Source organism: Gigantopelta aegis, chromosome 9 (genome assembly GCF_016097555.1).
Source record: "Gigantopelta aegis isolate Gae_Host chromosome 9, Gae_host_genome, whole genome shotgun sequence".
In the NCBI taxonomy this organism is placed as follows: Eukaryota; Metazoa; Mollusca; class Gastropoda; order Neomphalida; family Peltospiridae; genus Gigantopelta; species Gigantopelta aegis.
In genome coordinates this window covers 8,922,031-8,949,970 of record NC_054707.1, presented here as the reverse complement: position 1 = coordinate 8,949,970, position 27,940 = coordinate 8,922,031, and the positions used below count along the sequence as shown (strand labels likewise).

The 27,940-nt window shown below is 37.7% G+C and overlaps 2 protein-coding genes across 2 annotated transcripts in view; one reads left to right on the top strand and one right to left on the bottom strand.

Annotated features, from left to right (window-relative positions):
- LOC121380820 (heavy metal-associated isoprenylated plant protein 34-like) overlaps positions 1 to 2,884 on the top strand; it is a 14,025-nt gene extending 11,141 nt beyond the window's left edge. The window contains exons 3-5 of the mRNA XM_041509802.1: positions 1 to 201; positions 558 to 565; positions 2,000 to 2,884. The exon at positions 1 to 201 is cut by the window's left edge and continues 373 nt beyond it. Coding sequence (XP_041365736.1) covers positions 1 to 201; positions 558 to 565; positions 2,000 to 2,661 — 871 coding nt within the window. The 3' untranslated portion in view covers positions 2,662 to 2,884. The remainder of the gene's footprint in view (positions 202 to 557; positions 566 to 1,999) is intronic.
- A 5,744-nt stretch (positions 2,885 to 8,628) lies between these two features.
- LOC121380623 overlaps positions 8,629 to 27,940 on the bottom strand; it is a 38,396-nt gene continuing 19,084 nt past the window's right edge. The window contains exons 12-20 of the mRNA XM_041509525.1: positions 24,185 to 24,275; positions 23,057 to 23,166; positions 21,719 to 21,785; positions 20,018 to 20,139; positions 17,789 to 17,857; positions 17,203 to 17,280; positions 16,212 to 16,311; positions 15,308 to 15,372; positions 8,629 to 11,788 (exon numbers count right to left, since the gene is read on the bottom strand). Coding sequence (XP_041365459.1) covers positions 10,191 to 11,788; positions 15,308 to 15,372; positions 16,212 to 16,311; positions 17,203 to 17,280; positions 17,789 to 17,857; positions 20,018 to 20,139; positions 21,719 to 21,785; positions 23,057 to 23,166; positions 24,185 to 24,275 — 2,300 coding nt within the window. The 3' untranslated portion in view covers positions 8,629 to 10,190. The remainder of the gene's footprint in view (positions 11,789 to 15,307; positions 15,373 to 16,211; positions 16,312 to 17,202; positions 17,281 to 17,788; positions 17,858 to 20,017; positions 20,140 to 21,718; positions 21,786 to 23,056; positions 23,167 to 24,184; positions 24,276 to 27,940) is intronic.

The window sequence follows — 27,940 nt, the reverse complement described above, 5'->3', positions numbered from 1 at the left end:
AATGATGATGTTATCCTCCATGATGCAGAACAAGTCCATGAACCCGATGATGAAGATGATGATGATGACGATGATGAACGGCGGCGGCGGCGGAGAGATGAGCAAGATGATGCCCATGCTCATGATGATGGGGGGTCGGCAGGGTGGCGGATCGGGCCAGATCCCAATGTCGGCGTTGGCTATGATGATGCAGAGTAACGCGTGATGCTGAGGACTCTGTGGACGCGGGTCGGTTTACGTGACGCGGAAGAGGTGGGAGGTGAAATGCTGACCTTGCTTTTGTCTGATGGCAAAAAAAATCAACAACACAAAAACAACAAAAACATGAGACGATTAACAATCATTTCAGCATCGGCACTCCATGGTTTAAAGAAATATTGTTAATTTTAAACCGTCACGGCAATGTCAACAATATTTATGAAATAAAATTTTCGAAGTTTGTAAAGTAATTATTCGTGTAATACTAGTAGTTTCCGGCAAAACATAACAGAGAAGATGTGTACCTCTTTATGACTAGGTATATAAAATGAAATGTCATCTGTTCGTAACTGTTTCAGTATGGAAGGTAACTCTGTAATGTATTAAAGAAAATACTTCTATAAAACAAAATAAGAATAATTTGTTTTGATTATGTTTGGAGCCGCAGACGTAGCAAGATATGTATGATTTGTTTTGAAAAACCCAGACGTGTCAGATGTATTAAGATAGTCTTAGTTAAGTAGACCAGGTGTTTGAGATGCATTTCCAAGAGAGCGTGTTTGAACCTTTAGTGAAGACAGACAGAAAAAGACTCCTGGGTTTCATGCCCAGGACATCATGCAGAAAACCTGTTTGGGTGAGAGTATGGAATGTTCATCATTTTTATACCTGATGACATAACTCGGCGATTCAGTGATGTAAAAAAGCGAATTTGAGTTTGCATCCCTAAACACAGTACCTGCTGTTAATCATTAATCATTAAATTTTGTCGTTATATTAAGTACTTGCAAATTTAATTTACCACGTTTTTCACAATCTTGACAGCTGTTTCTGTATGAACAACAAAATAAACTTATAAACGTTTGGTCTTGTTATAAATTATTTCTTTAAGAATAATTGTCTTTTTTTAGCTTCTATTACAAATTGCATCATATAAACACTCATACAGGTAATATCTCTTTTTGAAGAGTTCACTACAGTCTGCTGCAGGAAAACCTGTTTTATGGGCCTTTTTATCAAGGGCAATTTTGTAAAATGTTGTATATAAAGGAAAACTACACCTAGTGGGTTTGGGATTCAGTATAGATAAGACTGCCTGTTCTTAGTAAAAGTATTTTACAAACTTACCACAAGCTCTATCCCAGACTCAAAGTCTGCAGTGGTTGCCATGGTTCGCTCTACCCAAGAGACAGTGTTAAGTACAGATTACTGATTCCACGGTAGCCATGGTTTCGTCAACAGTCGATAACAGTGTAAGTTTCTTTTTTGGGATTAAGACCCTAATTCTTAAACACTACGACGTATGTGTTCACTGTTAAAGCCGGCTTTGATCATTTAAATTAGAAGTATTTACATTTAGAATGATAATTTTTGTAAACCTGAAGTGGTTCTGGTCATCCAGGTTTTTTTCACAATTCTAAAAACTCGCATTCGTCTGAAAAGTAATTGTTATCGAAACAAGCTCTAGTTATTTTAGACGGAATTGCCCTGTTTAAATATCACAAACGTTATCTTCTCTCGGTTATAACCGTATCCAAATGTGTTGCAGGTTTGTAGACTAACTACTCTTAGTGCCTATTTTCACGGGCTGAGACGGGTCTGCACTTGTTTGAGGATGAGACGGGCTATAGATTTATCTAATACCAATGTGCTGTGTTTATTATAGGAGAAAGTACTGATGGACCCCATGCAGTACTACACAAAGTACTGTTGGACCATATACGGTATCAGATTTTTAAATAGCAACCAACATAATACTATAGCAGTTTTAACTAAAGACATTTTAATGTGTTTGTTATAGGACAAGGCGGTGGTGGTACAGGAGGAGGAGCCGGACAGACGGGAATGGCAGATTTAACCGCCATGGCTAACGCACTGTCACAACGAGGTGGAATGGGGACACAGCCAGCAGGTAGTGGAATGGGCTCATTCGGCCAACAGACAGGAGGTCCATTAGACACTATGCCTGGAGGAGGTTCATTCGGCATGGGCAGCGGAACAAGTGCATTCGGCCAGCCTAGCACCACTGGTTTTGGTCAGCGAAGCTACAATCCGTTCAGCCAGATGCAGCCTCAGCAGCGGCAGTCGAGCGGCATGGGCTCTATGTGGCCACTACTGGGAATGATGGGCGGCGGAGACAGGATGAGGAGACTGATGATGTTCCAGATGATGAGGGGCGGGGGAATGGCCAAGATGGGCATGATGGGCAAACTCCTTCCCCTGATGATGATGCGCGGAGGAGGCAGCGACAGCATGATGAGGATGATGATGTTTTCCATGATGGGCCAGAAGAACATGTCGCCAATGGCACGCATGATGATGATGTCAATGATGGGCGGTGGTGAGATGCAGCAGATGCTTCCTCTGGCTATGATGATGGGACAGGGAGGACAGGGCGGTGCAGGGGGTGGCGCCGGCGGATTTAACCCAATGTTGTTTGCTTTAATGCAGGGTAACATGTGAGGTCTCCCATAAATGATTGTACAAAGAAACTGTCTTGTCCAAATGTGTTGTCTGTTCGCCATCATACACAGATTCGTCTCGACTGCTCTGCAACCAGAGGTGTTTATAGATCCATCACAGTCTATGACACGCCCTTGGCTGGGTGTTGGTGTGGTGCACATCATGTGGTAAAATACTGTGTGACTGAACAAACTATTTTCTATATAAATCTCTAGTAATTATATGTTTAATTGTGGTTGTCTTTTTAAAACTAATTTAATATACATGTACTTGGTGAAACGAAAAGGAATGGAAGGAATATCTGTTTGACACCTCAACATATTTAAACTACGGCCATTTGGTGTCCAACGTATGTGGTTGAAAGAGGGAGGTGTGTGTGTGTGTGTGTGTGTGTGTGTGTGTGCGTGTGCGTGTGTGTGTGTTGGAGAGAGAGAGAGAAGAAAGAGGGAAAAGAGATGGGGAAGGAGGAATACTGTCAAAATCTTGTATACGGCTATTGGTGTTTAACATGCGAGAGAGAAAGAGAGAGAGAGAGACAGACAGAGATAGCGAGAGGGAGAGAGCGTGCAGTGATAATATAAGCACTCGTTGGGACGAGAAAAAACGAAGTTCATCGAGAGCGTTCGACCCTACAATCCCTGGCACCCGACGGGCGATCCACTTCTTACTTAAATCTCGCCTCACTTCCTGAAAATATTCACATTTGTTAATGAAAGTTAAAAAAGTTATATATATATATATATATATATATATATATATATATATATATATATATTTGACTATACCACTAGAGCACATTGATTTATTAACTATCTGCTATTGGATATCAAATATTTTGTCAATTTTGGATACGTGGTCTTTGAGGAATCCCGCTATATTTTTCCATTACCAGCACAAATCTGTTATATGCACTTTCCCACAGATAGGTTGTAATGTTTGTTTTGTTTAACGACACCACTAGAGGACATTTATTAAGTAATAACTAAACAGTTGGTCATTCTGACACAGCTACATTTTGTTATTAGTAGCAAGGGATATTTTATATTCATTTCCCACTGACAGGACAGCACATACCACGATCTTTGATATACCACTGGTTGGGACGGGGAAAAACCAGTAAGATAATCAGTCCACCAAGTAGACACCCCACCCCACCCACGATCAATCATTTTCTTTCTTCTTCTTTTCAGTATATATTCTAGAGGAGCGTGACTCGACCCCATGCATACATTCTTGCACACGCGCCTGCCAAAGGGATTCGACCCTTCGACCCCAGCATCACAGACGAGCTCTCTACCAATTGAGCTACAATTCGCCTGTGATTCGATCGCGTTTATGACCGGTTTTTACTTTGGCGTTTTACGCGTCGTAAAATTACTAGACAGCGTTTAGTTCTCACTACACAGACGTCATCTGCCATTGAAATCCATGTTAAATTGCCCACCTTCAAATGAAGATGGCCAGTAGAACGAGTTCTCGTTGGCACTAACAACATACGCCATTGCAAACATACATTATATAAGCATTTATGTTTACTCCAAAATTGAGGACATTTTCGTCTCAGTGTTTTGCTATATGGCTGTAGTATCAGTCCGAACCACCTGTTCTGGAAACGAGTCACACCGGGCGTCTCTGCCGCTATACACCCATGTCCCAAAAGGTCAATGTACAACATTACAAAATAACATTCATGAGCAAAATCCAGCCAGAAGGCTTAACATTAAAAATACGACTTGTTTTAATTGGTGCCCAATTACTAAAAGTGAATAATATGTGAATTCTCACCCGGAAGTGAACTGTGTAGTGAGACCTTAGCGCTCCCGTCTACTGTTTCCATCCTGGCGTTAAACGCGGGCAGATAACGCTCGTTGTTCGTCGATCATCAAATACGGAGCATGAACTTTTTTTTAAATATGCCGCATGAAACGCTGCGGAATGCTCTTTTTACGTTCGTATTGCGGCGTTTTACGCTGCGGTGGCATAGCGTATTTTGTTTTAAACGCAACGCCGTGGGCTTTTTTTAATTGTAGGGGCGGGACGCAGCCCAGTGGAAAGCGTTCGCTTGATGCGCGGTCGGTCTAGGGTCGATTCCCGTCGGTGGACCCATTGGGCTATTTCTCGTTCCAGCCAGTGCTTCACATCGGGTGTAGCAAAGGCCGTGGTATGTACTATTCTGTGAGATGGTGCATATAAAAGATCCCTTGTTGCTAATCGAAAAAGAGTAGCCCATGAAGTGGCGACAGCGGGTTTCCTCTCTCAATATCTATGTGGTTCTTAACAATATGTATGACGCCATATAACCGTAAATAAAATGTGTTGAGTGCGTCGTTAAATAAAATCGGGGGGGCGTAGCTCAATGGTAAAGCCTTCACCCTGATGCGCGGTCTGACTGGGATCGATCCCTGTCGGTGGGCCCAATGGGCTATTTCTCGTTCCAGCCAGTGCAGCACGACTGGTATATCAAAGACCATGGTGTGTGGTCTGTGTGATGGTGCACATAAAAGATGCCTTGCTAATAATGGAAAAATGTAGCGGGTTTCCTCTCTAAGACTATATGTCAAATTACCAAATGTTTGACATCCAGTAGCTTTAATAAATTAATGTTCTCTAGTGGCGTCGTTAAACAAAACAAAACATTTGTTTTTATTTTTAGTGTGTTTTTAAGTTTATGTATCATCAAATTGTAGAGATTAAATCTTCCGTTTGATACAGAGATGAAATGAAACACTTGAACAGACAAGCATATCGGATTAATAATATAACTCACTGAAACGCATTTAAATATATTTGGCAGTAGCAATTTCTGAAAAAAAGCTCACTTTGCTGCAGTAGTTATGGCCCCATCCATTTCGATATTATAGAACGTTAAACTAAAGTTTGTTTTGTTTAACGACACCACTAGAGCACATTAATTAATTATAGGCTACTGGATGTCAAACATTTGGTAATTCTGACTCGTAGTCATGAGAGGAAACCCGCTACATTTTCCACTAGCAACAAGGGATCTTTTATATGCACTTTTCCACAGACGGGGAAAGCACATACCACGGCCATTGACCAGTTATGGTGCACTGGTTGGAACGAAAGAAAAAAAAATCAGTTGAATGGATCCACCGAGGTAGTTCGATCCTTTGACTCAAGCACATCAGTGACCAAAGGAACATTTGCATAACCCAGTATTTATTTGACGTATTCATTCTCGATATCGTGATTGCAGATACACATTCCTGACAAGTGTTGACTTCGTGTTCTTGAGAAACATTGTACATGTAGTTATAGGCCACGACTTAGTCTTCGAGCACACACACACATCCACCATCCACACACAACTACTACATTATGGTTTTAGAAGCTAATATGTTCTGAACACGAAACTAACAGTGAAACAAATTGAGATCCACTACTCATTTGCCAGCAGTCTTTGAGGGTACTAAAAAAAAACATGCAATTTTTTTCATTGACGTCAGACCATAATCGGTACCTTCTAATTTGTGTACACCAAAATTGCAACACATGCGTCACTGGAATGTATTATATATCAAATCAAAGCTTATGACCGACAGGACTACACATGCTATAACATCGGATATCCACTAAAATTGCAGGACTCCGTCATCATTAAGTTACCATACCCCAATGTCCCTTATGGCTTCCCATAAAATATCCCAATTTTGAGAGAGAGAGAGAGAGAGAGAGAGAGAGAGAGAGAGAGAGAGAGAGAGAGAGAGAGCGAGAGAGAGAGAGAGAGAGAGAGCGAGCGAGCGAGCGAGCGAGCGTGGTGTTAAACGATATGGGCTGACAGAAATAAAGAGTCTGTCTTTCCCTTCCTGGCTTCCTGGAAAGAAGTTTGTGTTGATGGGGTTTTTTAAATGCCGACAAGAGACGAAGCTTGAACCTGTGGTGTATATATATGTATATAGATAAAGACGAGTGTAAGCTAATAAAACAAAACAATCAAAGTTTTCTCCTTCGTTTATTTTCATGAATGTAGCACTTCGGCTAACCCGCAGGAAGATGATTGTTACAATTTACTAAATAAAAAAATTGGCTTAAAACATTGCTCAAAATGACAAACTGAGAGTAAGTTAACACGTGACTGATGTAAACACAATATGATTATGATACATGGGACTAAAGAGAAAAACAATCTTTATCCACCACCCTACCCCCACCCCCCAAAAATATATATGTATGTAATGTATTCATTAACATAATCATTTTTAATATGTAAATACCAAATAACAGAATATTCAAAATGGCAGTCACATCATTGATTACATTTTACAATTCCTTTGAAACGATTAAGTTTGCTGCCATTGTAAAATGTTTCCTATTAATACTGAAACAATTAATTAAAATTACACACTAAATAGTTTCTGGTTTACTATATTTGTCTGTATATCCAATGGGTGTTTTTCATTCTAATGTTCGTCAGTAACTCAAACTGTTTGAAAAAAATATATATTAGAAAATAAAGTTACGTTTGACCTAATACAAACTGTAGGACGATCTGAAACACATTTAATATACAGCCACCGATATTTTATGCACAATAATGTATTTAATATGCATTTGTAATTATTAAAACGTCTCCGTTACTCTTAAAAAAAACCTCTTAGTCCCTTTCATGAATGTATTTCAATTGCCATGTAAAACAAACTACTTCAATTTGTATAATAATGAATAAACAAAAATGTGTGTGGGGTTTTCCCCCCGTCTTTTTCTTCTTCTTTTTCTAAATACATATGAATCATAAGACATGATTGATGACGCATATTAGACAATGGATAGAACATCCTCCTGACAAGAATATTTACATAATAGTCATTAAAAAGTCATATTTTAACATAAGAACAACACGTAACTATTTGTGAACAATGAGCATGGATTTTAAACAATGTATTTCACTAGGCATTATATACAAATCATTTCGATTTAAAACAACAAAAATCTAAGTCAACCAAACTAAAAGGCATGAAGTAAATTTAACACAAACTAAATCACTGACAATGATATTTTTCAATTGAAATAATTTACTAACAAAATTAGTTTTCAGCAAATCATCATCACCAATCTCTGCTAAAAAAAACAAAAACAAAAACAACCTAAAAAACATTCCCCCTAACAATAACCACCAAATAAACAAACATATTAGCTTGGTTTTACAATCAACAGTTTGCTTCAACTGGCCCACTATATTAATTGGATCTTCATAAGCCAAGCGTGGTGATTTTCTGTGCCACCATCAACGCCGGATTTATAAGGGGGCAAAGGGAGCAATTGCCCCAGGCTCCCCAGACTAAGGACTTCCGTTATAAAAAAAAATGTAAAAATTATAAAATTAGTCCATTTGTTTTTTATTTGTCATGTAATTTAATTTCTATGTTGAGGGCATTACAAATGGAATTTTTTTTTTTTTGATAATTATAAATGTATTTAACTGTGTTTGAAACAATATTATGTTAATAGATATATTTGCTTTCTTCTTAAATGTTAAGTCTATACTGTGATTGATCAGTAGTGGCAGTATAGTAGGGACATAGTCTTTTTTTTTTTTAATAAAACGATAATCGATAGGGGTCAACATTTCCATGACCGGAAAACCGGCTATATGGGCCAAGTGTACGTATGGAGTCAGTAAGGAGTAGGTCACTAGACTTGTGAACAATTGTTAGCAATGGATCCATGGGGGATACTGTAAAAATACATTAACTGTAAAAAGAAAAAAGAAAAAAGAAAGAAAGAGAAACAAAGAAGAGTTTATACACAGTTACAGGTGGGATAATAAGTACATGTTGTAAAGACATCTTTATTCAGCAAGGGGCGGGACGTAGCCCAGTGGTCTGGGATCGAACCCCATCGGTGGGCCCATTGGGCTATTACTCGTTCCAGCCAGTGCACCATGACTGGTATATCAAAGGACGCAGTATGTACCCTGTCTGTCGGATGGTGCAAATAAAGGATCCCTTGCTGCTAATCGAAAAAGAGTAGTCCATGAAGTGCCAACAGTGTGTTTCCTCTCTCAATATCTTTGTAGTCCTTAACCACATGTCTGATGCCATATAACCATAAATAAAATGTGTGGAGTGCATATTCAGTGTATAATCAGACATCCCAACTGCTCCAAGTACAGGCACCAATAACCAAGTTTTGTCTCTTATACAGATGAAAGTAGGTTACAAAATAAATCCACAAATTTTAATACTGAAGGTCAGGTACTAGATCAGACCTAGGGTTAGGGTTTTACAATTTTCTAAAATAGCGACCCCCATTTAGAATGTACACAAAACATAAGCTGAAACTATATTGTACGTTTTCGATGGAGAATATGGAAAAGTTTTGACAAACAGGGAAAACTCCCGAAACGCTGCATAGTCAATTAAAAATTCGGAATTCCATATAAACCTGGAAAACGTTCATGTCTCTCAAGGTCCATCTTCCTCTTACAATACAAGGTATCACTTTAGGTTGGAACTCGTAATGTTTTGCTTTGTGTATTAAATTTTATACATCCAGTTTTCTTGGCTGTCCTGGTATTTATAGAAACTGGAGACATCGAAGCTCCTGGTTTGATGTGAATGTTTGGTAAGAATCAGAATTTGGATCGTACTTTGTTTTGTGGGTACATGTACCATTTAGAAACACGTTAAAAGGTCAAATCACCAGAATGTTTTGCCATTCCGAATCCTCACAGACTGGGAACATTAAATTAAGTATTTACTCATTTCCTTGTAAGATTTCAAAACTTTTGGCAGGGGAATGCTGGAGAAATTTGTGGTTTATCCATTATGCAATAACAGGGATGTATTAACCAGTTTAAAATTACAAGATAAAACCTCTACATTAAGTGATTTTTCAGCATTACAGTTAAAATCCAATCTAATTTGTGAAAATCATTTTACACACTCACAAAAAAAAAGAAGAGAGCTGAAATCAGATAAAAAGCTGAAAAATCACGTCCTTGAATAAACGTCAAGATGAACCTAGGTCTGAGCACAAACCAAACCTACGACGTGACAAGAGAACCCCAGACATGTCTAACTTGTGCACCAGCTGTCTTTGTTGTTAAACATGACTGTATTCTAGCAAGAGCTCTTAATCACAAGACATAGCATCTACAATTCTAAATAACAAGTACTATAACACTAGATACCATGTCTGTAATTCTATCAAATACTACTATAAAACACAAGATAAAAAAAAATGTCTGAAATTCGAACATGTACTCTATAACACAAGACACCATGTTTATTAAATTGCAAGTTCTGTCTTGGGTAAAGTCCAAATGTCTTTCATATCATGGCCACCATGGGCATAAAAACAAAATATATGTGTAAATACTCAAAATGAAATGTTATAGATTTGGTATCTTACATCAACATATTCTGTAATATAGGAATGCCAAGTAAATATATTGCTTATCATACGACATACACATTCTGGCATTGCTACATGTATGTAACAGTGTCAGTTGCTGGCACATGCAGCCAATCATGAATTACTCAACACCGTAGGACATGCACCGTATCCTAATTCCACGACTCCACACCTGCCTGTGGATAGGAATAAGCGTAGGGATCTCGCTCATACACATCAGCCGGTCTTCGTTTAGCTTCATCTCGCGTTGGCTCTGAGTCGTAAGCCAGTGGGTAGGGATAGGCTTCCTGCTTGGCTGCATACGTCTCCTTGTACCTGTGGTCACCTGCATACGACCGCTCATCCTGGCGATACTTGTCTGCACTTGGCACAGGTTCGCGTCTCACTGGTGGCAGTGCCCTCGACTGGCCATATGCCGCTTCGCTGTACGCCCACGCTTCTTTGTCAGCGGCATCGGCTACAGGGTTCCGTCGTCTGGCAGGATCGGCCGATGAACCGTACACCGACTGACTGTACGCCAGTTCGTCGTCTAGTTTGGCTTTACGAGATGCAGCAGCGTGCTGGCTCCTGGCCGAACTGCCAGACTGACCGTACAGTGACTGATCGTACGCTGCCCACTCATCTTCAGCCACAGTGGCTCGACTCTCGGCCCTCGTGCCAGCAACACCAGGTGCCCGATACATGGACTCTTCATAGGTATATTTATCGCTGGGTTCTGCTAACCGGCTGTCCGCTGACCTCCTTGATGCCACTGCTTGCTCCTGACCATAGACATTGTGCTGCTTGTATGCCAGCAGATCATCATCGCGTGCCGATGACGAGGGATCACGTCTCTTATTCTGGGCATAATATGCAGGGTCATCATAGCCCAGCCACTCGGCCTGGGCTTTACTCATCAGTGGCTTGGGTTTGTCCAATCTGGTGTCCAGTCTCTGATCTCCGGAGTCCCTCCATGGATCTGTAGCCTGTGATCGTCGTTGCGTGTCCGCCTGCAGTTCCTTGTGACGCTGGTCACTGCTTGCTCTCGGTGGGTACTCATGAAGCTGTGGGTACTGTGTGCTGTACATACGCTGCTGCTGCTGCTGCTGCTGTCTGGCTGGTTCTCTGGCAGACGTCTCCTTACTCTTTCTCTCACTGTAGTCGAATATCTCGCGCTGATCCCACTTGTCTCCAAATTGGTCATAATCTGATGCATCCACCCACCTATCGTAACCGTACACCTCTTGTACTGCTGCTTCTGTTGAATAACCCCTTGGATCTGCACCTTTAGCTGACCTCGTAAGATTTCCATACATTCTACTTCCAGCCTGATCATCAACAAGTCTTCTCTCAGTCTGTGTTTCCTGGTATCTGCCTGCCACCTCCCCCATTCGGCCTCTGCCTGCCACCTCCCCCATTCGGCCTCTGCCTGCCATCTCCCCCATTCGGCCTCTGCCTGCCATCTCCCCCATTCGGCCTCTGCCTGCCACCTCCCCCATTCGGCCTCTGCCTGCCACCTCCCCCATTCGGCCTCTGCTTGCAGTCTCCCCCAGCTGACCTTTGTCTGCAACCTCCCCCGCTCGGCCTCTACCGTATCTGTCCTGAGCACCATATTCATCTGCTCTCCTATAGCCTCTGGCCTCGTAAGGATCACGGGCGCTGGGGTAGCCTGTGACATTCTCTTCAAACTGCCAGCTGCTGTAACCGTCTCTCTCAGACCTGGCAATTTTGGGAGCAGGGGCAGACAACTCACTTGCAGGAGGTGCATAACCTGTTGAGGAATCATGAGATGTTGTATTAGAACAAAGAAGATTAAAGCAAAGGAATATTTTTCTACAGCAGATTAAAAACTAAGAGTATCTGATGTCTAACATACTATATGCAGAGTTCAGGCTAGTGAGAAATGCATAACCACTAGCCCGCTCAATTGTGGGTTGTTTTTTTCTTTTTCTTTTTCTCTCGGCTGATATTTCGTTTAATAAATTTGATTGTGACGTTTGTCATCAAATAATATCAACAACGCCATCAGTAATCCACTTGAACTAGGTCTGCAAACTGCAGTAATATGCTATCTCTACATCGTCACAGTTACAGCATGCATTGTTTACTTTTCCCTTTCAAGTTTCTGGCACAGGAAATAAGTCTAATGACATGCCTGTTTTGATTGGTTGGACACGTCACATGGTAGTTAATCTCGCACATGTTTTAGACTAAGAACTTGGACAGTACGGGCATTTTTTTAAAGTTTACACTATTATCTGATATTATTTATTTAGGCTTGACCGCTAGCTTATGGACGGCCATTCAAATATTCAAATACATTTACATCAGGTGGCCCTTGTGTTATTGCAAATTTATTATGGGAGGGGGAGGGAGTCGTTAAAAATTGAGGTAAAAGCCAATGTCTGATACTGCATTACGCTAATGTTGAATAGTCCTTTGTTGATCTTTTTGTCATTTAACAATACGTAACGCAAAATCTTGCAGTTTCAATACCCCTCTCCCCTTGTAACGTTTTGTGACCGTGTCATATTTTACTTTGGGGTCTTTAGTAATACATATATGTTAAAATAAAATGGCAATGACTGGTTCAGTGGTTGCATTTTACTTTAGGAATTAACATTACGTTGCACAATAACCACCACCACAACCCCACCCCCCCAATTATGTTTTGTCACATCCCATAATTCCCACTCTCCTTGGTGCACGTTGCGTAGTTCTCGAATGACCCCATTATTCAATCGTAAATAATAAAGAAGTAACATACTGCTGGTCGGTAAATGTTATATTTGACCGGATCAAGTTTAATTAAGTTTCAATATCTATAATACGCAACAATCTAATATCTCCCAGCAGAATTATTACATTGTAACAGTGTTCAAACTCGCACGTGCTGTTCGTCACATGGTGTGACATCGGGTATGGCCATTACTTCAAAGGGAGTGAGTAGCACATTTAAATTAAAGGTGGGTTTTTTCACTTAATTTACAACTACTGTAGTAACGTTTTTTGTTTGTTTTTTAATTACAAAAACCATACCAAAAATGATTTTAAATAATAATAATAATAATAAAATATTTGAAGAAAAAAAAGTTCGAAACATATGTACACACCTTTTTACAAAATAAGATCATCTGCTTAAAATAGCACAGCAAATGATAGTGCAGGGTGCACAATAAGTCAATACTTTACTTTCTACGTCCGTTCGGACTATGTAAATAGCGGATTGGACGTGTTGCGATAGATCCCAAATATGTGTTAACGCAAATGGATAAATTAAAACAAAAAGTTGTATTCTTCTACCAAAACTGTATTATATCAGACAATGTAGGCATTATTACTAAAACCTACGACACAACAGACTGTATCAAAACAGGATAAAACTAATTTGCATATCCAGGTCAGACTTGTTCGTAACGTGTTCGTAATCGAAAAATATACAATTAGCTAAATTTAAAAAAAAAATTATGAGTTCAAGTATCCGCGATAAGAGCAACTGTGGGAATCTTTATTGGGAAACTGTTGGGTCGTAATTGGGAAAAGGTTTGATATTGGATTTGGAATTTATGTTAGGGGAATGGGGCCGTTCATCGGCACCAAAATGTATGGTAGATTATACCCATCCGATAGGTACCTAAAGGGGGGTCAGTGGGGCAAAGAAAACGGCCGAAGTGATCGGGTTGACATTACGGAAACCGAAAACGGCAGAAGTAATTTTCATTTAAAAAAAAAAAAAAACTGAAAAAATAATTTTCACAATTTCTCCAACGACGGAAATCCATCTCACGACGGACTGTTAACAGCCATGCACTTCGCTTACATATGGTTATCAGGAAGACAATTTACTTTAAAAGTAACCGCACAGGCAATGACTCGGCTTGGCCTATTATGTGTAGCGGTTTGAATAATGCGTCACAGCTGCTGATACAAGATAATACATTTTTTGTTCATCAATTAACAACGGATTAGATGTCGCCGTTATATTCTTTTGATATCGGTCTGATACGGGATGATGCCATGTATTTGAGCAATTGGCATCACCGTTCCTGGTGACATAACTAGTAGGCCCTAAATGTATAATCCACTACCAAATAAACTGAACCATCTATTACCGCATGTCACACTGTCGTACCCTCATTTAAATTTAATTATTTATTAGTGGGTTTAGATACCAATCATGAGCTCAATTATTTTTCCCCGGGGGGGGGGGCAAAAGCGAAAACGGGACAATGACGATGGATCACACTTGACACGACAAAACTGAAAGTTACAACATAATTTAAGTGTTTGTTTTATTTTACTGTTATACTCGTAAATGTGTAAGCTTACATAAATTAGATAAAAATCCAGTTATAATTGATCAAGAATTTGGGCTAGTGCTTTATCTTGGTGGGCTAGGCTAGTGGTTTTCACAAACCACTAGCCCTGTGTCTAGTGACTTTTTAAAATATTTGTCATACTCTGCTATATGTACATTTATTTTTCCACCTGGCTAGAGATTTTCAAAGATACATGTATCTTAGTGCTACAAAAAGTGTGTTTTGTTTAACACCACCACTAGAGCAATTTGATTTATTAATCATCAGCTATTGGATGTCAAACATTTGGTCATTTTGACATATGGTCTTAGAGAAGAAACCCGCTATATTTTTCTATTAGTAACAAGGGATCTTTTATATGCACCATCCCACAGACAGGATAGCACATACCACAGCCTTTGATATACCAGTCGTGGTGCACTGGCTGGAACGAGAAATAGCCAGTTGACCATTAGCACTCCCCAAGTCCCTTCCACCACCCACGCTACACCACTGCCTGCAATTGACCTTTTTATATGTGTATTCCTCTAGACAAGAAAATACATACTTTGGTTTCTGATGTACCAGTTACTGGACTGGAAATCCCCCAAGTCCACCACTACACACTACCACAGGGGGATCTACCCTTTAAACATGATCAATTTACTTTCACTTGGAAATTATGTATTTGATAAACAAGACATAAAACTAAATTTTCAACTTTTGCGACACTGTACCGATGCCATGGTAGAAAACAGGAAAAGTGCAGTGCATAGATAACACAATAATTATTGATCTACTGCTAAATTTACAACATATAATGCTAGCCAGCTTGAAATAAATAAATATGAAGCTTTTCTATTTGATGTTTCAGGTGGGGTTTTTTTTTTTTATGATCGCTATTTTTCTGAATAACAAATAGAGAATCACATGAAAAGGTATGTGGAAAAATATATATCTGTTTTGCCAATAACAAAAGTGAAAGAACTCACGTTTGGACCCAGCTTGTGGGTGAATGAGTGTACAGCTTGCTCCTTTACGACAATGTGGCCCATCTCTGAAAGAAAAAAAGAAAGAAAGAAATGTTTTATTTAATGATGCACTCAGCACATTTTATTTACGGTTATATGGCATCAAACATATGGTGAAGGACCACACAGATAATGAGAGAGGAAACCCGCTGTCACATCATGGGCTTCTTTTTGATTAGCAGCAAGGGCTCTTTTATATGCATCATCCCACCAGGGTAGCACATACCACAGCCTTTGATATACCAGTCGTGGTGCACTGGCTGGAACGAGAAATAGCCCAATGGGGCCCACTGACGAGGATCCATCCCACACCGACTGCGCATCGAGCGAGATCTCTGAAAGTAACACGTTTAACACATTCAAGAAGCACAGAAATAAGGTGCATTGTTTGAAGCAGAAATAGGAACTGGAATGAATGACTGAATGTTTAACGATATCCTAGTACAAAATATATCAATGTATTTGAACATATCTTACATGAATATTAAGGCTAAAATAGAGTGATGTTTAATGGCACTGCAGCATTTCCAACTAAGACTGTTAGATGTCCAACAGGTGACAGCTGTAACAGTATTTATACAGATATAACAACTGTTGGAAGTAGCGGATCATACACTCAAGATGTTTTATAGTTCTAAATTGCCGACACTAAACCAGCCTTTTTCATTTCATGCAGCAGTCAGAAGAAAGCCATTACCTGCTATCTAATTGGCAGTCTACTTTGTTCATGTGGTTGATCAAATCTTAGTCCATACAATTTCAGATGCCTAAGAAATTATACAAAATACACTGGGGCCAGGGTGATTTTCTAATTTAGGTACTTTTCTTTGTTCTTCATTAACAAGAAAAGGTAGTTAATACTTACGGACATTTTTCATCTGGGTGAATAAATGGACATCGTTTGCCTCTTTGACAGTTTGGCCAGTATTTACAAGGAACTTTCTTAAAACTGTCAGATCGATCATCTAAAAATATGATAGAAATATATCATAAATAAACTAAATTGTAAAACAGCAATTCATCACTAGAGGAAGCCTTCTACGTCAACTCTTCCATTTTGGAGCCTACTTGTATTTTTATATAGATAGTATGAAATGTTTAAGTCGCCAAATGAAACAAATCGGTCACAATATAGAAAGAAAGAAAGAAATATTTTATTTAACGATGCACTCAACACATATTATTTATGGTTATATGGTGTCAAACATATGGTTAAGGACCACACATATATTGAGAGAGGAAACCCGCTGTCGCCACTTCATGGGCTACTCTTTTCGATTAACAGCAAGGGATCTTTTATATGCACACTCCCATAGACAGGATAGTACATACCGTGGCCTTTGATATACCAGTCATGGTGCACTGGCTGGAACGAGAAATAGCCCAATGGGCCCACCAACGGGAATCGATCCTAGATCGATCGCGCATCAGGCGATCACTGTACCACTGAGCTACGTCCTGCCCCCTCGCAATGTAGAGGGCTGAGAGGAAAAGGAAAGGAAAGGCAGACTTTAAACAATTTCATGTCCAACGATGACATCTGATTATTTTGGACAAAAGAAAGAGAGGAAACCTGCTGCCTCTACACAGCCTACAATAAACCAGCAAGGGATTTGTTTATATTGTCGCTAAATCAAGAAAACCTCGTAGCTGCATTTTAAATAAAAATTTCATGAGATAAAAAGAAAACTATTTTGTTACAAGATATGAGGTTTTCTTAGTTCAGCAACGATATTTACTTTTCCATAGACAGGAAAATAAATACCATGGCCTTTGATATACCAGTTGTGGGGTACTGGTTGAGACGGTAAACAAACGTGCTTGTTATAGACAGGTATAAAGTAGTGGATACTTACCACTTCTCTGCATGTTATCAGTCCACATAGCGTCTTCATGTCTGGGGGTACTCCTTGATGGTGGAGGAAACTTTTGGCCTAAACCAAAACAAAGCCACAATCATCTATAGACTTCCAGATGACACATAACAGTATTTGTTTTACTCATTTCTGTCTGAATATTTTTCATTACAATTCACAAACTATCAATAAAAACAAGGGTATTTTTCATTTAACAAAGTAATGGGTTTTTCTTAACGACTTAAAAGTGTAAAAAGTATCTTTGACCGAATTAATTACAGTCTAATTGCAAAGAATGACTTTACCAAGATTCTATACTTAATATCTTAGGACTGGAGATGCATGATATAAATTCTGCCAGTCCATATCAAAAACTGCTGTGCCAAATACAACTGACTAAAACAAATTTGTGAACATAAATGTTAAATGACTGCCAGTCCGAATTGACGGCAGACGAAAAAAAAAATTCTACTGGCTCGTGGTGTTGGGATGACAGTATTTCCATTAATGTATTATAAACACAACTATTTGTTTTATTAATCATGATGCTGCCCACTATCTGGTAATAGTTTTGACTTTCACTTACCACTTGACTCCAAATGAGTCAACCTTTTAGATTCCTCAGCACTTCTTCTCATCTGAAAGCCGCCGCCTCCTGAAAAACAGAAAATAAAGACCTTTCAAAACTTGAGTTTGTCATCAATACCAGCTGCGCGTGGATTTTCAGTGTCTGGAAAGGAATGTTTGGCTACATCTCGTAACATTTTAAATACAACTATTTGGTGTCTCACATATGGTTATTTCGACATTCATGAGGAAGAGAGAAGTGATATCTGTTACAGCCACAAAAACATGTAGCCCTACCAATAAAGTAGCAAGGAATTTTTATAAGCACTTTCCCACACACAGAGGGCGAGCTCAGTGATAAAGCAGTCGCTTGATGCACGGTCGGTTTGGGATCGATCCCAGTCAGTGCACCACGACTGGTACATCAAAGGCCATGGTATGTGCTATCTTGTCTATGGGATGGTGCATATAAAAGATCCAATGCTGCTAATTGAAAAGAGTAGCACATGAAGTGGCGACAGTAGGTTTCCTTCCTTGGGATTTTTCTCGTTCCAACCAGTGCACCACAACTGGACAAAGGCCGTCGTATGTGCTTTCCTGTCTGTAGTAAAGTGCATATAAAAGATCCCTTGCTGCTAATGGGAAAATGTAGCGGGTTTGATCTGATGACTACAAATCAGAATTACCAAATGTCTGACATCCAATAGCCGATGATTAATCAATCAATGTGCTTTAGTGGTGTCTTTAAACCAAAAACTTGAACTTTTCCCATAGGCAGAGCAGCACATTTCATTTCCACTTATTTTCATATTTTCATGCTTATATCCACTTAAGGTTCAAGCACTCTGTCCTGGGCACATACCTCAGCTATCTGGGCTGTCTGTCCAGGACAGTGGGTTAGTCGTTAGTTATTAGTTGTTAGTGGGAGAGAAGAGGGTGTAGTGGTCTTACACCTACCCACTGAGTCATTAAAACTCGCTCTGGGTGGGAGCCGGTACCGGGCTGTGAACCCTGTACCTACCAGCCTGATGTCCAATGGCTTAACCACGACACCACCGAAGCCGGTAGAAATCCGCTACATATTTTCATTAGTAGTAAGAGATCGTTTATATTCACAATCCCACAGACTGGACAGCACATACCATAGCATTTAATATGTCAGTCAGATATGCACTTTCACAGGACAGTACATGATATGGCTTTTGATGTATCAGTCATGGATAACTGGCTGGGATGGGAAAAAATCCCTGAATCCACTGATCTAGCAACTCACTGCTCCTCAGATGTGTGTCTACGTCTGTGCTATATCTCACCCCTTTTAATGTCAAAGACCATCAAAATAATATAGCACGCTGTAACAATAATACATGTCTCTTTTTTGCCATTGTGTAAAGCATGATTTCTGGCAAAGCATGATTTCGTACAGAAAAACACACAACATAACCACCAATCCACTTGGAACCTAGATTGCCTGTTTTATTTTTTACTGTGGAACTGTTACATAAATTTAACTGACTGAATGGTACCAATTTACATGTATACTAGATCATAATGACACTCATTCAATTCAATTATTTTCATAATTACACCCAGTTAATCACACGGTTCAAGCACAATCCTTAGCACACACCTCAGTTATCTGGTATTCTATTCAGGACGGAGGTCAAGTGTTAGTTGTAAGCAGTTATTGAGTAATCTCTGTCAATTAACAAATTTCTTGTTCCAGCCAGTGCATCACAACTAGTATATCAAAGGTCATGGTATGTTCTATCCTGTCTGTGGGATGGTGCATATAAAATATCCCTTGCTACTAATGAAACAAATGTAGCAGGTTTCCTCTTTAAGAATATATGTCAAAATTACCAAATGTTTGATATCCAACAGCCGATGATTATCAAATTGCTCTAGTGGTGTCGTTAAACAAAACAAACTATATTTATTTGTGTATGTTGAAAGTTTGTTGTAGCTGTCTCTGTTATGGTCGGAGTGTTAATGGAGTGATCTTACAGTGTATGTTCGCTTTATAATATATTCCATCTATTCGAATGTGGTATATATCCACTATTTACTTGTATGATTAATCATGGTTTGTATAGATGGACCCTACCCCGACTGATTGTTCTGTTGATTAATAAATCAATGTGCTCTAGTGGTGTTGTTTAATAAAACAAACTTTAGACTTTTTTTTTTACAATAAATACCAAAGAGATGTAAATTTTTTAAATAATATATATTTTAAATAACTCACCTGAATGAGAACCTTCTGTTTTATGAGAAAACACACATCCCGGTTTCCTGGAATCGGGTAAACTGGAACACGTAGGGTGCAGAAACATGCACGAATCTCCATATCGGCAGTTTGGAAAGTGCCTGCAAACAGAGGACAATATTTACATGGGACCAAGAGATGCGAATTACTTAAAGCACAGGGCTTAAGCTGTCGTGCCAAATAACAAAATGCTAACTAAACTTGAATTTGGTTAATATATACTCTTCAAAAAAAGTAGGGGAACTCTTAATAAGAATTTACAATTGCCAAAATTGTAATGTATATTAGCTGTGGGGAATGGTTATATGACAATAGAAAAAAAAAAAAATGTTTTATTGAATGATGCACTCAACACATTTTATTTACGGTTATATGGCATCAGACATATGGTTAAGGACCACACAGAGTTTGAGAGGAAACCCACTGTCGCCACTACATGAACTACTCTTTCCGATTAACAGCAAGGGATTTTTTATTTGCGCTTCCCACAGGCAGGATAGCACAGACCATGGCCTTTGTTGAACCAGTTATGGATCACTGGTCGGTGCAAGTGGTTTACACCTACCCATTGAGCCTTGCGGAGCACTTACTCAGGGTTTGGAGTCAGTATCTGGATTAAAAATCCCATGCCTCGACTGGGATCCGAACTCAAGATCTACCAGCCTGTAGACCGATGGCCTAACCACGACACCACCAAGGCCGGTATATGATAATAGTGAATTAATTGGGCAAACATTACAACTGGTAGTTCAATATTACAGTAGGTTTCATGACCATTAAAGATCTTGAAGGACGACTGGGGTCAGAAGTGAAATTTGAAAGTTGACGGTTTTTTATCAGTAAATAGCAAATTCAAACAATAAACAAAACAAAACAATAACAACTGTATGATCAACAGAATTAAAAAGATTGACAGAAATAATGTTCCACAGTGATTAATCGACCTTCCTGGAAATTGTCAAAATCGACAATGACACCCCACGCACATGTACGGGGCAACTGAGTGATGCATGTGAAAACTATGGGATGTGTTTCGGTGTGTTGATAAACAGACCTGAATGTTCTTTACTAGGTCTGTGGTCAAAACGTATGTTTTAATATTTCAGGTTCCCCTACTTTTTTTGAAGTGTATATTTTATTACAAATTGCCAAAAAGCTAATTAGAAAATTGCATGCCCTTAGTAAATCTGGGCATAAGGACTGGAATGGAGTCTAAATATATATTTTTTGGTTTTCGCTGCCCACTATAAATTTAGTTATTATGATGCATTAAAAAAAAATTCTTTCTCTTCTAATTCACCGAATTACAGTTAATTTGATAAGGATCTAGCTTAAAGCCTGTATGAATAGAGGTAACTGAGATACTATCTGATTACAAACATGTATGCTTAAATACAAAGGGTTTACATATATGTCCACTTATTGCTATTTCTTTCTTTCATTCGTTCCTTTTCGCTCTTCTGTCTTTTTTGGGGGGGGGGGTCATAATTTTGGACATTTAGGTTGGCAGATTTTTTTTTTTTTTTTTTTTTTTTTGTCATTCATAAAAGCTAATAATCACAATATAAGAGAAATGCACAAAACACTGATGGTGCTAGTTAAAGCCTACTGCACATGAGACCTATCAAATGAGTTGAATTCATGCACTGACCAATGGAAACACGATTATTATATATGTACCTGCAGAGTATAGTATTTTGATTCCCCTTGGTATTGGCATCAACAGGCTTTTTGGCGTCTTCAAAATCTAAAAGAAATCATACGATAAACAGTCAATCAGACTATCAAGTTGTAAAAGTAAAAACGTTATGAAAGTATAATAAGCTTATAGAATTATGTCTTACAATTTTCTTAGAATAATGTTTTTACTATTTTCTTAGAATAATGTCTTTACTATTTTCTTAGAATAATGTCTTACTATTTTTTTAGAATAATGTCTTACTATTTTTTTAGCATAATGTCTTACTATTTTCTTAGAATGTCTTACTATTTTCTTATGTTTACACATTGTTTAGGTTTTTGCATTAGACAACAGTTTTCTTCTATGAACATTAGCACTACAAACAACAAACCATATCATACTAAAACAACATACATATATCACTGCAAAGACTACAATATTTACTATTCTACCATAGTATGTCCTACAATACAGAATCATGTGAGGGAAACTAGGCAGGGGATGTCTAGACTGTGGTGAACTAAATTTCAAAAGTCCTACTCCCATGGAAAAAACATTCACTTGGAGCAAGGCTGAATTTCACTCCTAAAACCCCTCTGTCTCAACACGTGCCTGCAATATCATACCAGGCTGCGAGCTTATAAAGCTTTAATACTGTCACTTACACAAACAACCTATCATTACAACTCAACACATACCACAATATTTACCACATCATATCATACAGTATTACACCAGGCTACATGTTTATAAAACTTAATAGTGTCACTGTACTGACAGTTCCTAACGTGTCCTATCAAAATACTTGAAGTCACTTACCAGCTGGTCTGTTATCGTGACTGTACTGACAGTTCCTAACATCATGTTCTACCAATATACTTGAGGTCACTTACCAGCCGGTCTGTTATCGTGACTGTACTGACAGTTCCTAACATCATGTTCTACCAATATACTTGAGGTCACTTACCAGCCGGTCTGTTATCGTGACTGTACTGACAGTTCCTAACATCATGTTCTACCAATATACTTGGGGTCACTTACCAGCCGGTCTGTTATGATGACTGTACTGACAGTTCCTAACATCATGTCCTATCAAAATACTTGAGGTCACTTACCAGCCAGTCTGTTATCGTGACTGTACTGACAGTTCCTAACATCATGTTCTACCAATATACTTGAGGTCACTTACCAGCTGGTCTGTTATCGTGACTGTACTGACAGTTCCTAACATCATGTTCTACCAATATACTTGAGGTCACTTACCAGCTGGTCTGTTATCGTGACTGTACTGACAGTTCCTAACATCATGTTCTACCAATATACTTGAGGTCACTTACCAGCCGGTCTGTTATCGTGACTGTACTGACAGTTCCTAACTGTACAGTTACGGTTTGGACACGGAGGATGATAAAACCGACACGGTTTCTGATTGCAGTCAGGAAAGTGCCTGGAAACAAACAAACATTACAAATGAACTGCTCTGTAAGAAGATCAACTGTAGAAAATATATTACAACATTAAAAACTGTCAGCTTGTAAATAGAAGTGATGTTAAATGATGTGTTCTTGAAACCTAAAGTAAAACAAATATCAGTGGATTTCACATACAAATACTGTTACTGGCAAAGACAGATGACAGGCAGGAGATTCCACAGTTAGTATACTTGACTGATACAAAATCCATGATATGCACTGACCTTTCTGTGGGAAAGTATATATAATTATCTTAGCACTACGATATTGTAAAACTGTTATGCTATGGCATGTGTCGTAAAGTTACAGTTTGTTTTATGTCACCACTAGAGCACATTGATTTAGTTATCATCGGTTATTTTCGTGCTTATATCCAATTAAGGTTCAAGCACAATGTCATGGACACACACCTCAGCTACCTGGGCTGTCTGTCCAGGACAGTGGGTTAGATGTTAGTTGTTAGTGGTTATGAAGAGAAAAAGAGGGTGTAGTGATCGTCAAAACTCGCTCTGGTTGGGAGCCGGTACCGGGCTATGAACCCAGTACCTACCAGCCTTATGTACGATGGCTTAACCACTACACCACCGAGGCCAGTGGAAACCCGCTACATTTTTTCATTAGTAGTAAGAGATCTTTTATAGGCACCAGACAGAACAGCACATACCATGGCCTTTAATATACGAGTCGTGGTGCACTGCAGAACTATCCCAATGGGCCCACCGACTGGGATGATCGATCCCAATCCGACCACACATCAGATGAGTACTTTATAACTGAGCTATGTCCCACCCATGTGTGTCATAGTGACATCATAGCTTATGATAGTGTTATGATATTGTACCACTAAGATAGGTTTGAAAATCTGTAGCTGTACGTGTACTCTACTGATCAAGATAGATCCTACCCCATCCACCACATACATCTCACTCCTGCAGTAATTCGCACATTAATTAGCAATAATACAGGTACTACCAAGACAAGTGAATAACATACTTGCACAGCACGGTTGATGGCCCCAGTCTCTGCAGACCAGGTCTGTTGTCCTTCAACGATCTGTCGACAGCCGAGAAGGCTTGGCCCTTGTCTGAAAGATACAAATAAAATCAGTTAGAAATTAGAATATTACACAAGGTGTGCCCCTACCTGAAAATGGAAATTGAAAATGATTGAAATTAGACCTTAGTGCCTTCTCCACATATCTCCTTTACCGTGGTAATATAAGCAAAACCAAAGTTATCAATGTATCAAAGAATGAGGATGGGTTTTTTTATTCATTTATTTTTTAAAAAAGAAGAAGAAAAAAAAAAGACTTAAACCTACAAGCCAAATGAGATATTTGGATCAAATGTTCATAGCAAAAGGTAATGTTGACATTGTATTAATGAAGATGCATGTACATGTAAACCGAACAAAAGTCAAATGTCATTTCCATCACATTCAGATTCAGTGATTTACGCCGAGAGGAACAGGTGACATGTTTGTGCATGCAGATTTCATCCATATAGACTGTTACACAGTGACAGAGTAATCATAGGCTTATTTTGTTATAGATGTATTTGTATTATTCATCAGGACATGTTGTAAAACACAAAGATAATACAGCATATTAATTTTCATTGTCAATGGTTTTTACTCTGACATATTAGTCGGTAACAATATCAATATTTTTTTCTCTCTCTTTTATTACGATCTAAAAATCAATGTGTATGAAAACCGTTTATGCAACAATGTATGCACATCATTATGTCTATTATTTGTGTAAGGAAAATGTAACTAAAGTTTTTACTTATTTCAAAGAAGCTGGAGTATTCCTGAAGGCAGAAATCGTTACATCACAATACTGTTGTAAATCCATCACAGTAATAATTTAATATTAACAAGATATTTTGCTTATAAATATATCCCAGTAATATTTTTAATTGTAATATTAAGATGCATACATATTAAATATAGTATTGCCCACAGTGTTTATAAATCTATCATAGTAATATTTAGAATCAAGATATACACTGGGATTAAATTTAGTATTGTACAGATTGTTTATACATATATATAACAGTAATATTTAGTATTATTAATTCTCAAAAGCTACTTGTCCAATTTACAAAATTCAAAGTGCATTTTGCTTCTTTTGAAGAACTGCATTGAATGGCATATGTTAGAATAAATTTTGAGTGAACTCCCTAGTATTAAGATATACAGTGATATTAAATCTAGTGATGTACACATTTTTATAAATCTATCACAGTATTTTCAATTTTAGTATTAAGGTATACACTGGTATTAAAGCTAATAATTAATATTGAGAGGTATTTACCCATAATAAATTATATTATTGCATATTGCTTGCTTTATAAACCAGTATCAGAGCCTGTAGTAATGAAATGATGAGCACTGTATTAGCTGTTGGATTTAATTTTGTTGTTTTAGAATTATGAATAAAATACAAATAAATATATACATGACACTGTATTAATGAATACATATATTGTTAAAACAGGAGAGGAAGATTTAATGTCACCTCAGCCATTGTTCTTAATATTATATGGCTATTAATAGTATTATTTAAATAGATGGTGATTGACACATATTCTAGAATGATATTTGAAATCCCTTATAAGAAAATTAGCTTTTTATGTTGTTTTTTAAATACTGTTTAATTTATTTTTGCAAAATCTGTATTTAGGCCATTGGGTGTCAAACAAAGGGTAATATTCTATTGAAAAAAAACTAACTGTAGACACCATTTTACCAATACAGGCATGGCATGCAAAATATATATATATTTTAATATATATAATAAAATCTGTCTGGTGTAAATTATACATGTATTAACTATTTAAAATCTTTAATAGATCTGGAATCCCAGGGCTTCTAGATTATGGTAGCCCCACTCCCATGGCTAGTGATATTCAGTGTTGGGCTAGTAAATAACTACTATTTCTATGCCAGACGGCTAGTGAATTTTTTGGGGTCAAATGTTATAGTCAAGTCTATTTTGTAAATATGAATATCCTACCCTCACCCCAAGCGCCCAATGTTAGTGTTTTAAGCTCTATCTTTCTCTTTAGGTGACATATCTGATTATAACTATTATTTAGTAAAATTGTATTAACTTAAAGTAAAGTAGGGCTAGTGATTTTTTAATCATGGCTAGTAAAAAAAATTAAATCACTGATCCTATGGCTACTGGATTTTATAAAAATTCTAGAAGCCTTGGGAATCCTGTATGTTTATATAACATGTTCTATGGGTTATTTTTATTATAACACACAATCAGACATATAAGTAGTTAATATGTTTTAACCCTCATATACTGACTGGGTATATTGCGTAAAATTACTACATGGTCTATTAATGTGTTTTCAGTGAAATAACAAGACTTACTCAATAATTCAAAAAACATGTTTTACATTTACATGTACATTTAGATGCTTTTATAACAACATTATCAAACAATTTAATTATAGTATATGCTTTTCTGCGTACCACGCATGGACAAACAATTTAATTATAGTATATGCTTTTCTGCGTACCACGCATGGACAAACAATTTAATTATAGTATATGCTTTTCTGCGTACCACGCATGGACAAACAATTTAATTATAGTATATGCTTTTCTGCGTACCACGCATGGACAAATAAGCTAGAACAGCTATTTATTTTTATTATTAATATTGGTAATAAAATGGAATACTGAAGGAAGGAATGTTTTTATTTAACAATGCACTCAACACATTTTAATTACAATTATATGGTGTCAGATACAATATTGATTGCAATGCACTGTTATATATAGCAAATAATAAGGATGATGTACAATTATTCTTATATAATTATTATTGTATACATTGGAAATTACCTAGTAATAATGAAAATACATTATGTTGGTTTTTGTTTTGGTTGTTTGTGGGTTTGTTTTTATCGGGGGTTGGGGTTGGGGGGGTTGTAAAAGGGACAAAATTGCCAAATACATCATCAAGTACCTGTACATGTAGTATGCAGTTAAAATATTGTACTTTTAAATAATAGTATTTATGCTTGGGCCATTATTGAAATGCTAAAAATATTAGTGGGTAAATCAGAAAAGGTCATCTATTATGTGATAAATTAACAAATTAATTTACATTTCACTGAAACCTAATCATGAGTGTACCAGTTTTGAAGGTGATACATTGCATATTATATTATATTTTATGTTATGCATTGTATATCATATTTTATGTGATGTTGCAGTTTTATTTTAGAAACCTGTATATTGAAAAACTAATAATACATCTGAGTTTTGTCAACAGTAATGGTAACACAGAACACACAGGATTTTATGTCTGGAAAATATCTTTTGATAATAAATGACATTATAGAAGTATTAAATTCTGGTTTAAAATTATAGAACCATCTGATAATAAAATATATTAGTTCCATATATAGTTTCTGAGACTTAAATTTTGCAATGCCCCAAGGCACAGCGTTGAAATCATGTAGATAGCTTTATCATGTTGAGTTACAAATTTAACATCTTTGACTTTCATAGGGATTTGGCAATTTCATACAGAGTTATGTCCCTTAAACTTAGGCAATATAAAGATTTTATGGGCCCCATGAGTCAACATGTATTGCTTTAGTAGTGCTTGTTAAGACATGCTGTACACACTGTAATATGATGTTATATTGATAACCTAATGATATTATTGGGCTAAAGATGTTGAAAGTCTGCTGAATGACACTTCTCCTTAGAAGTATGAAC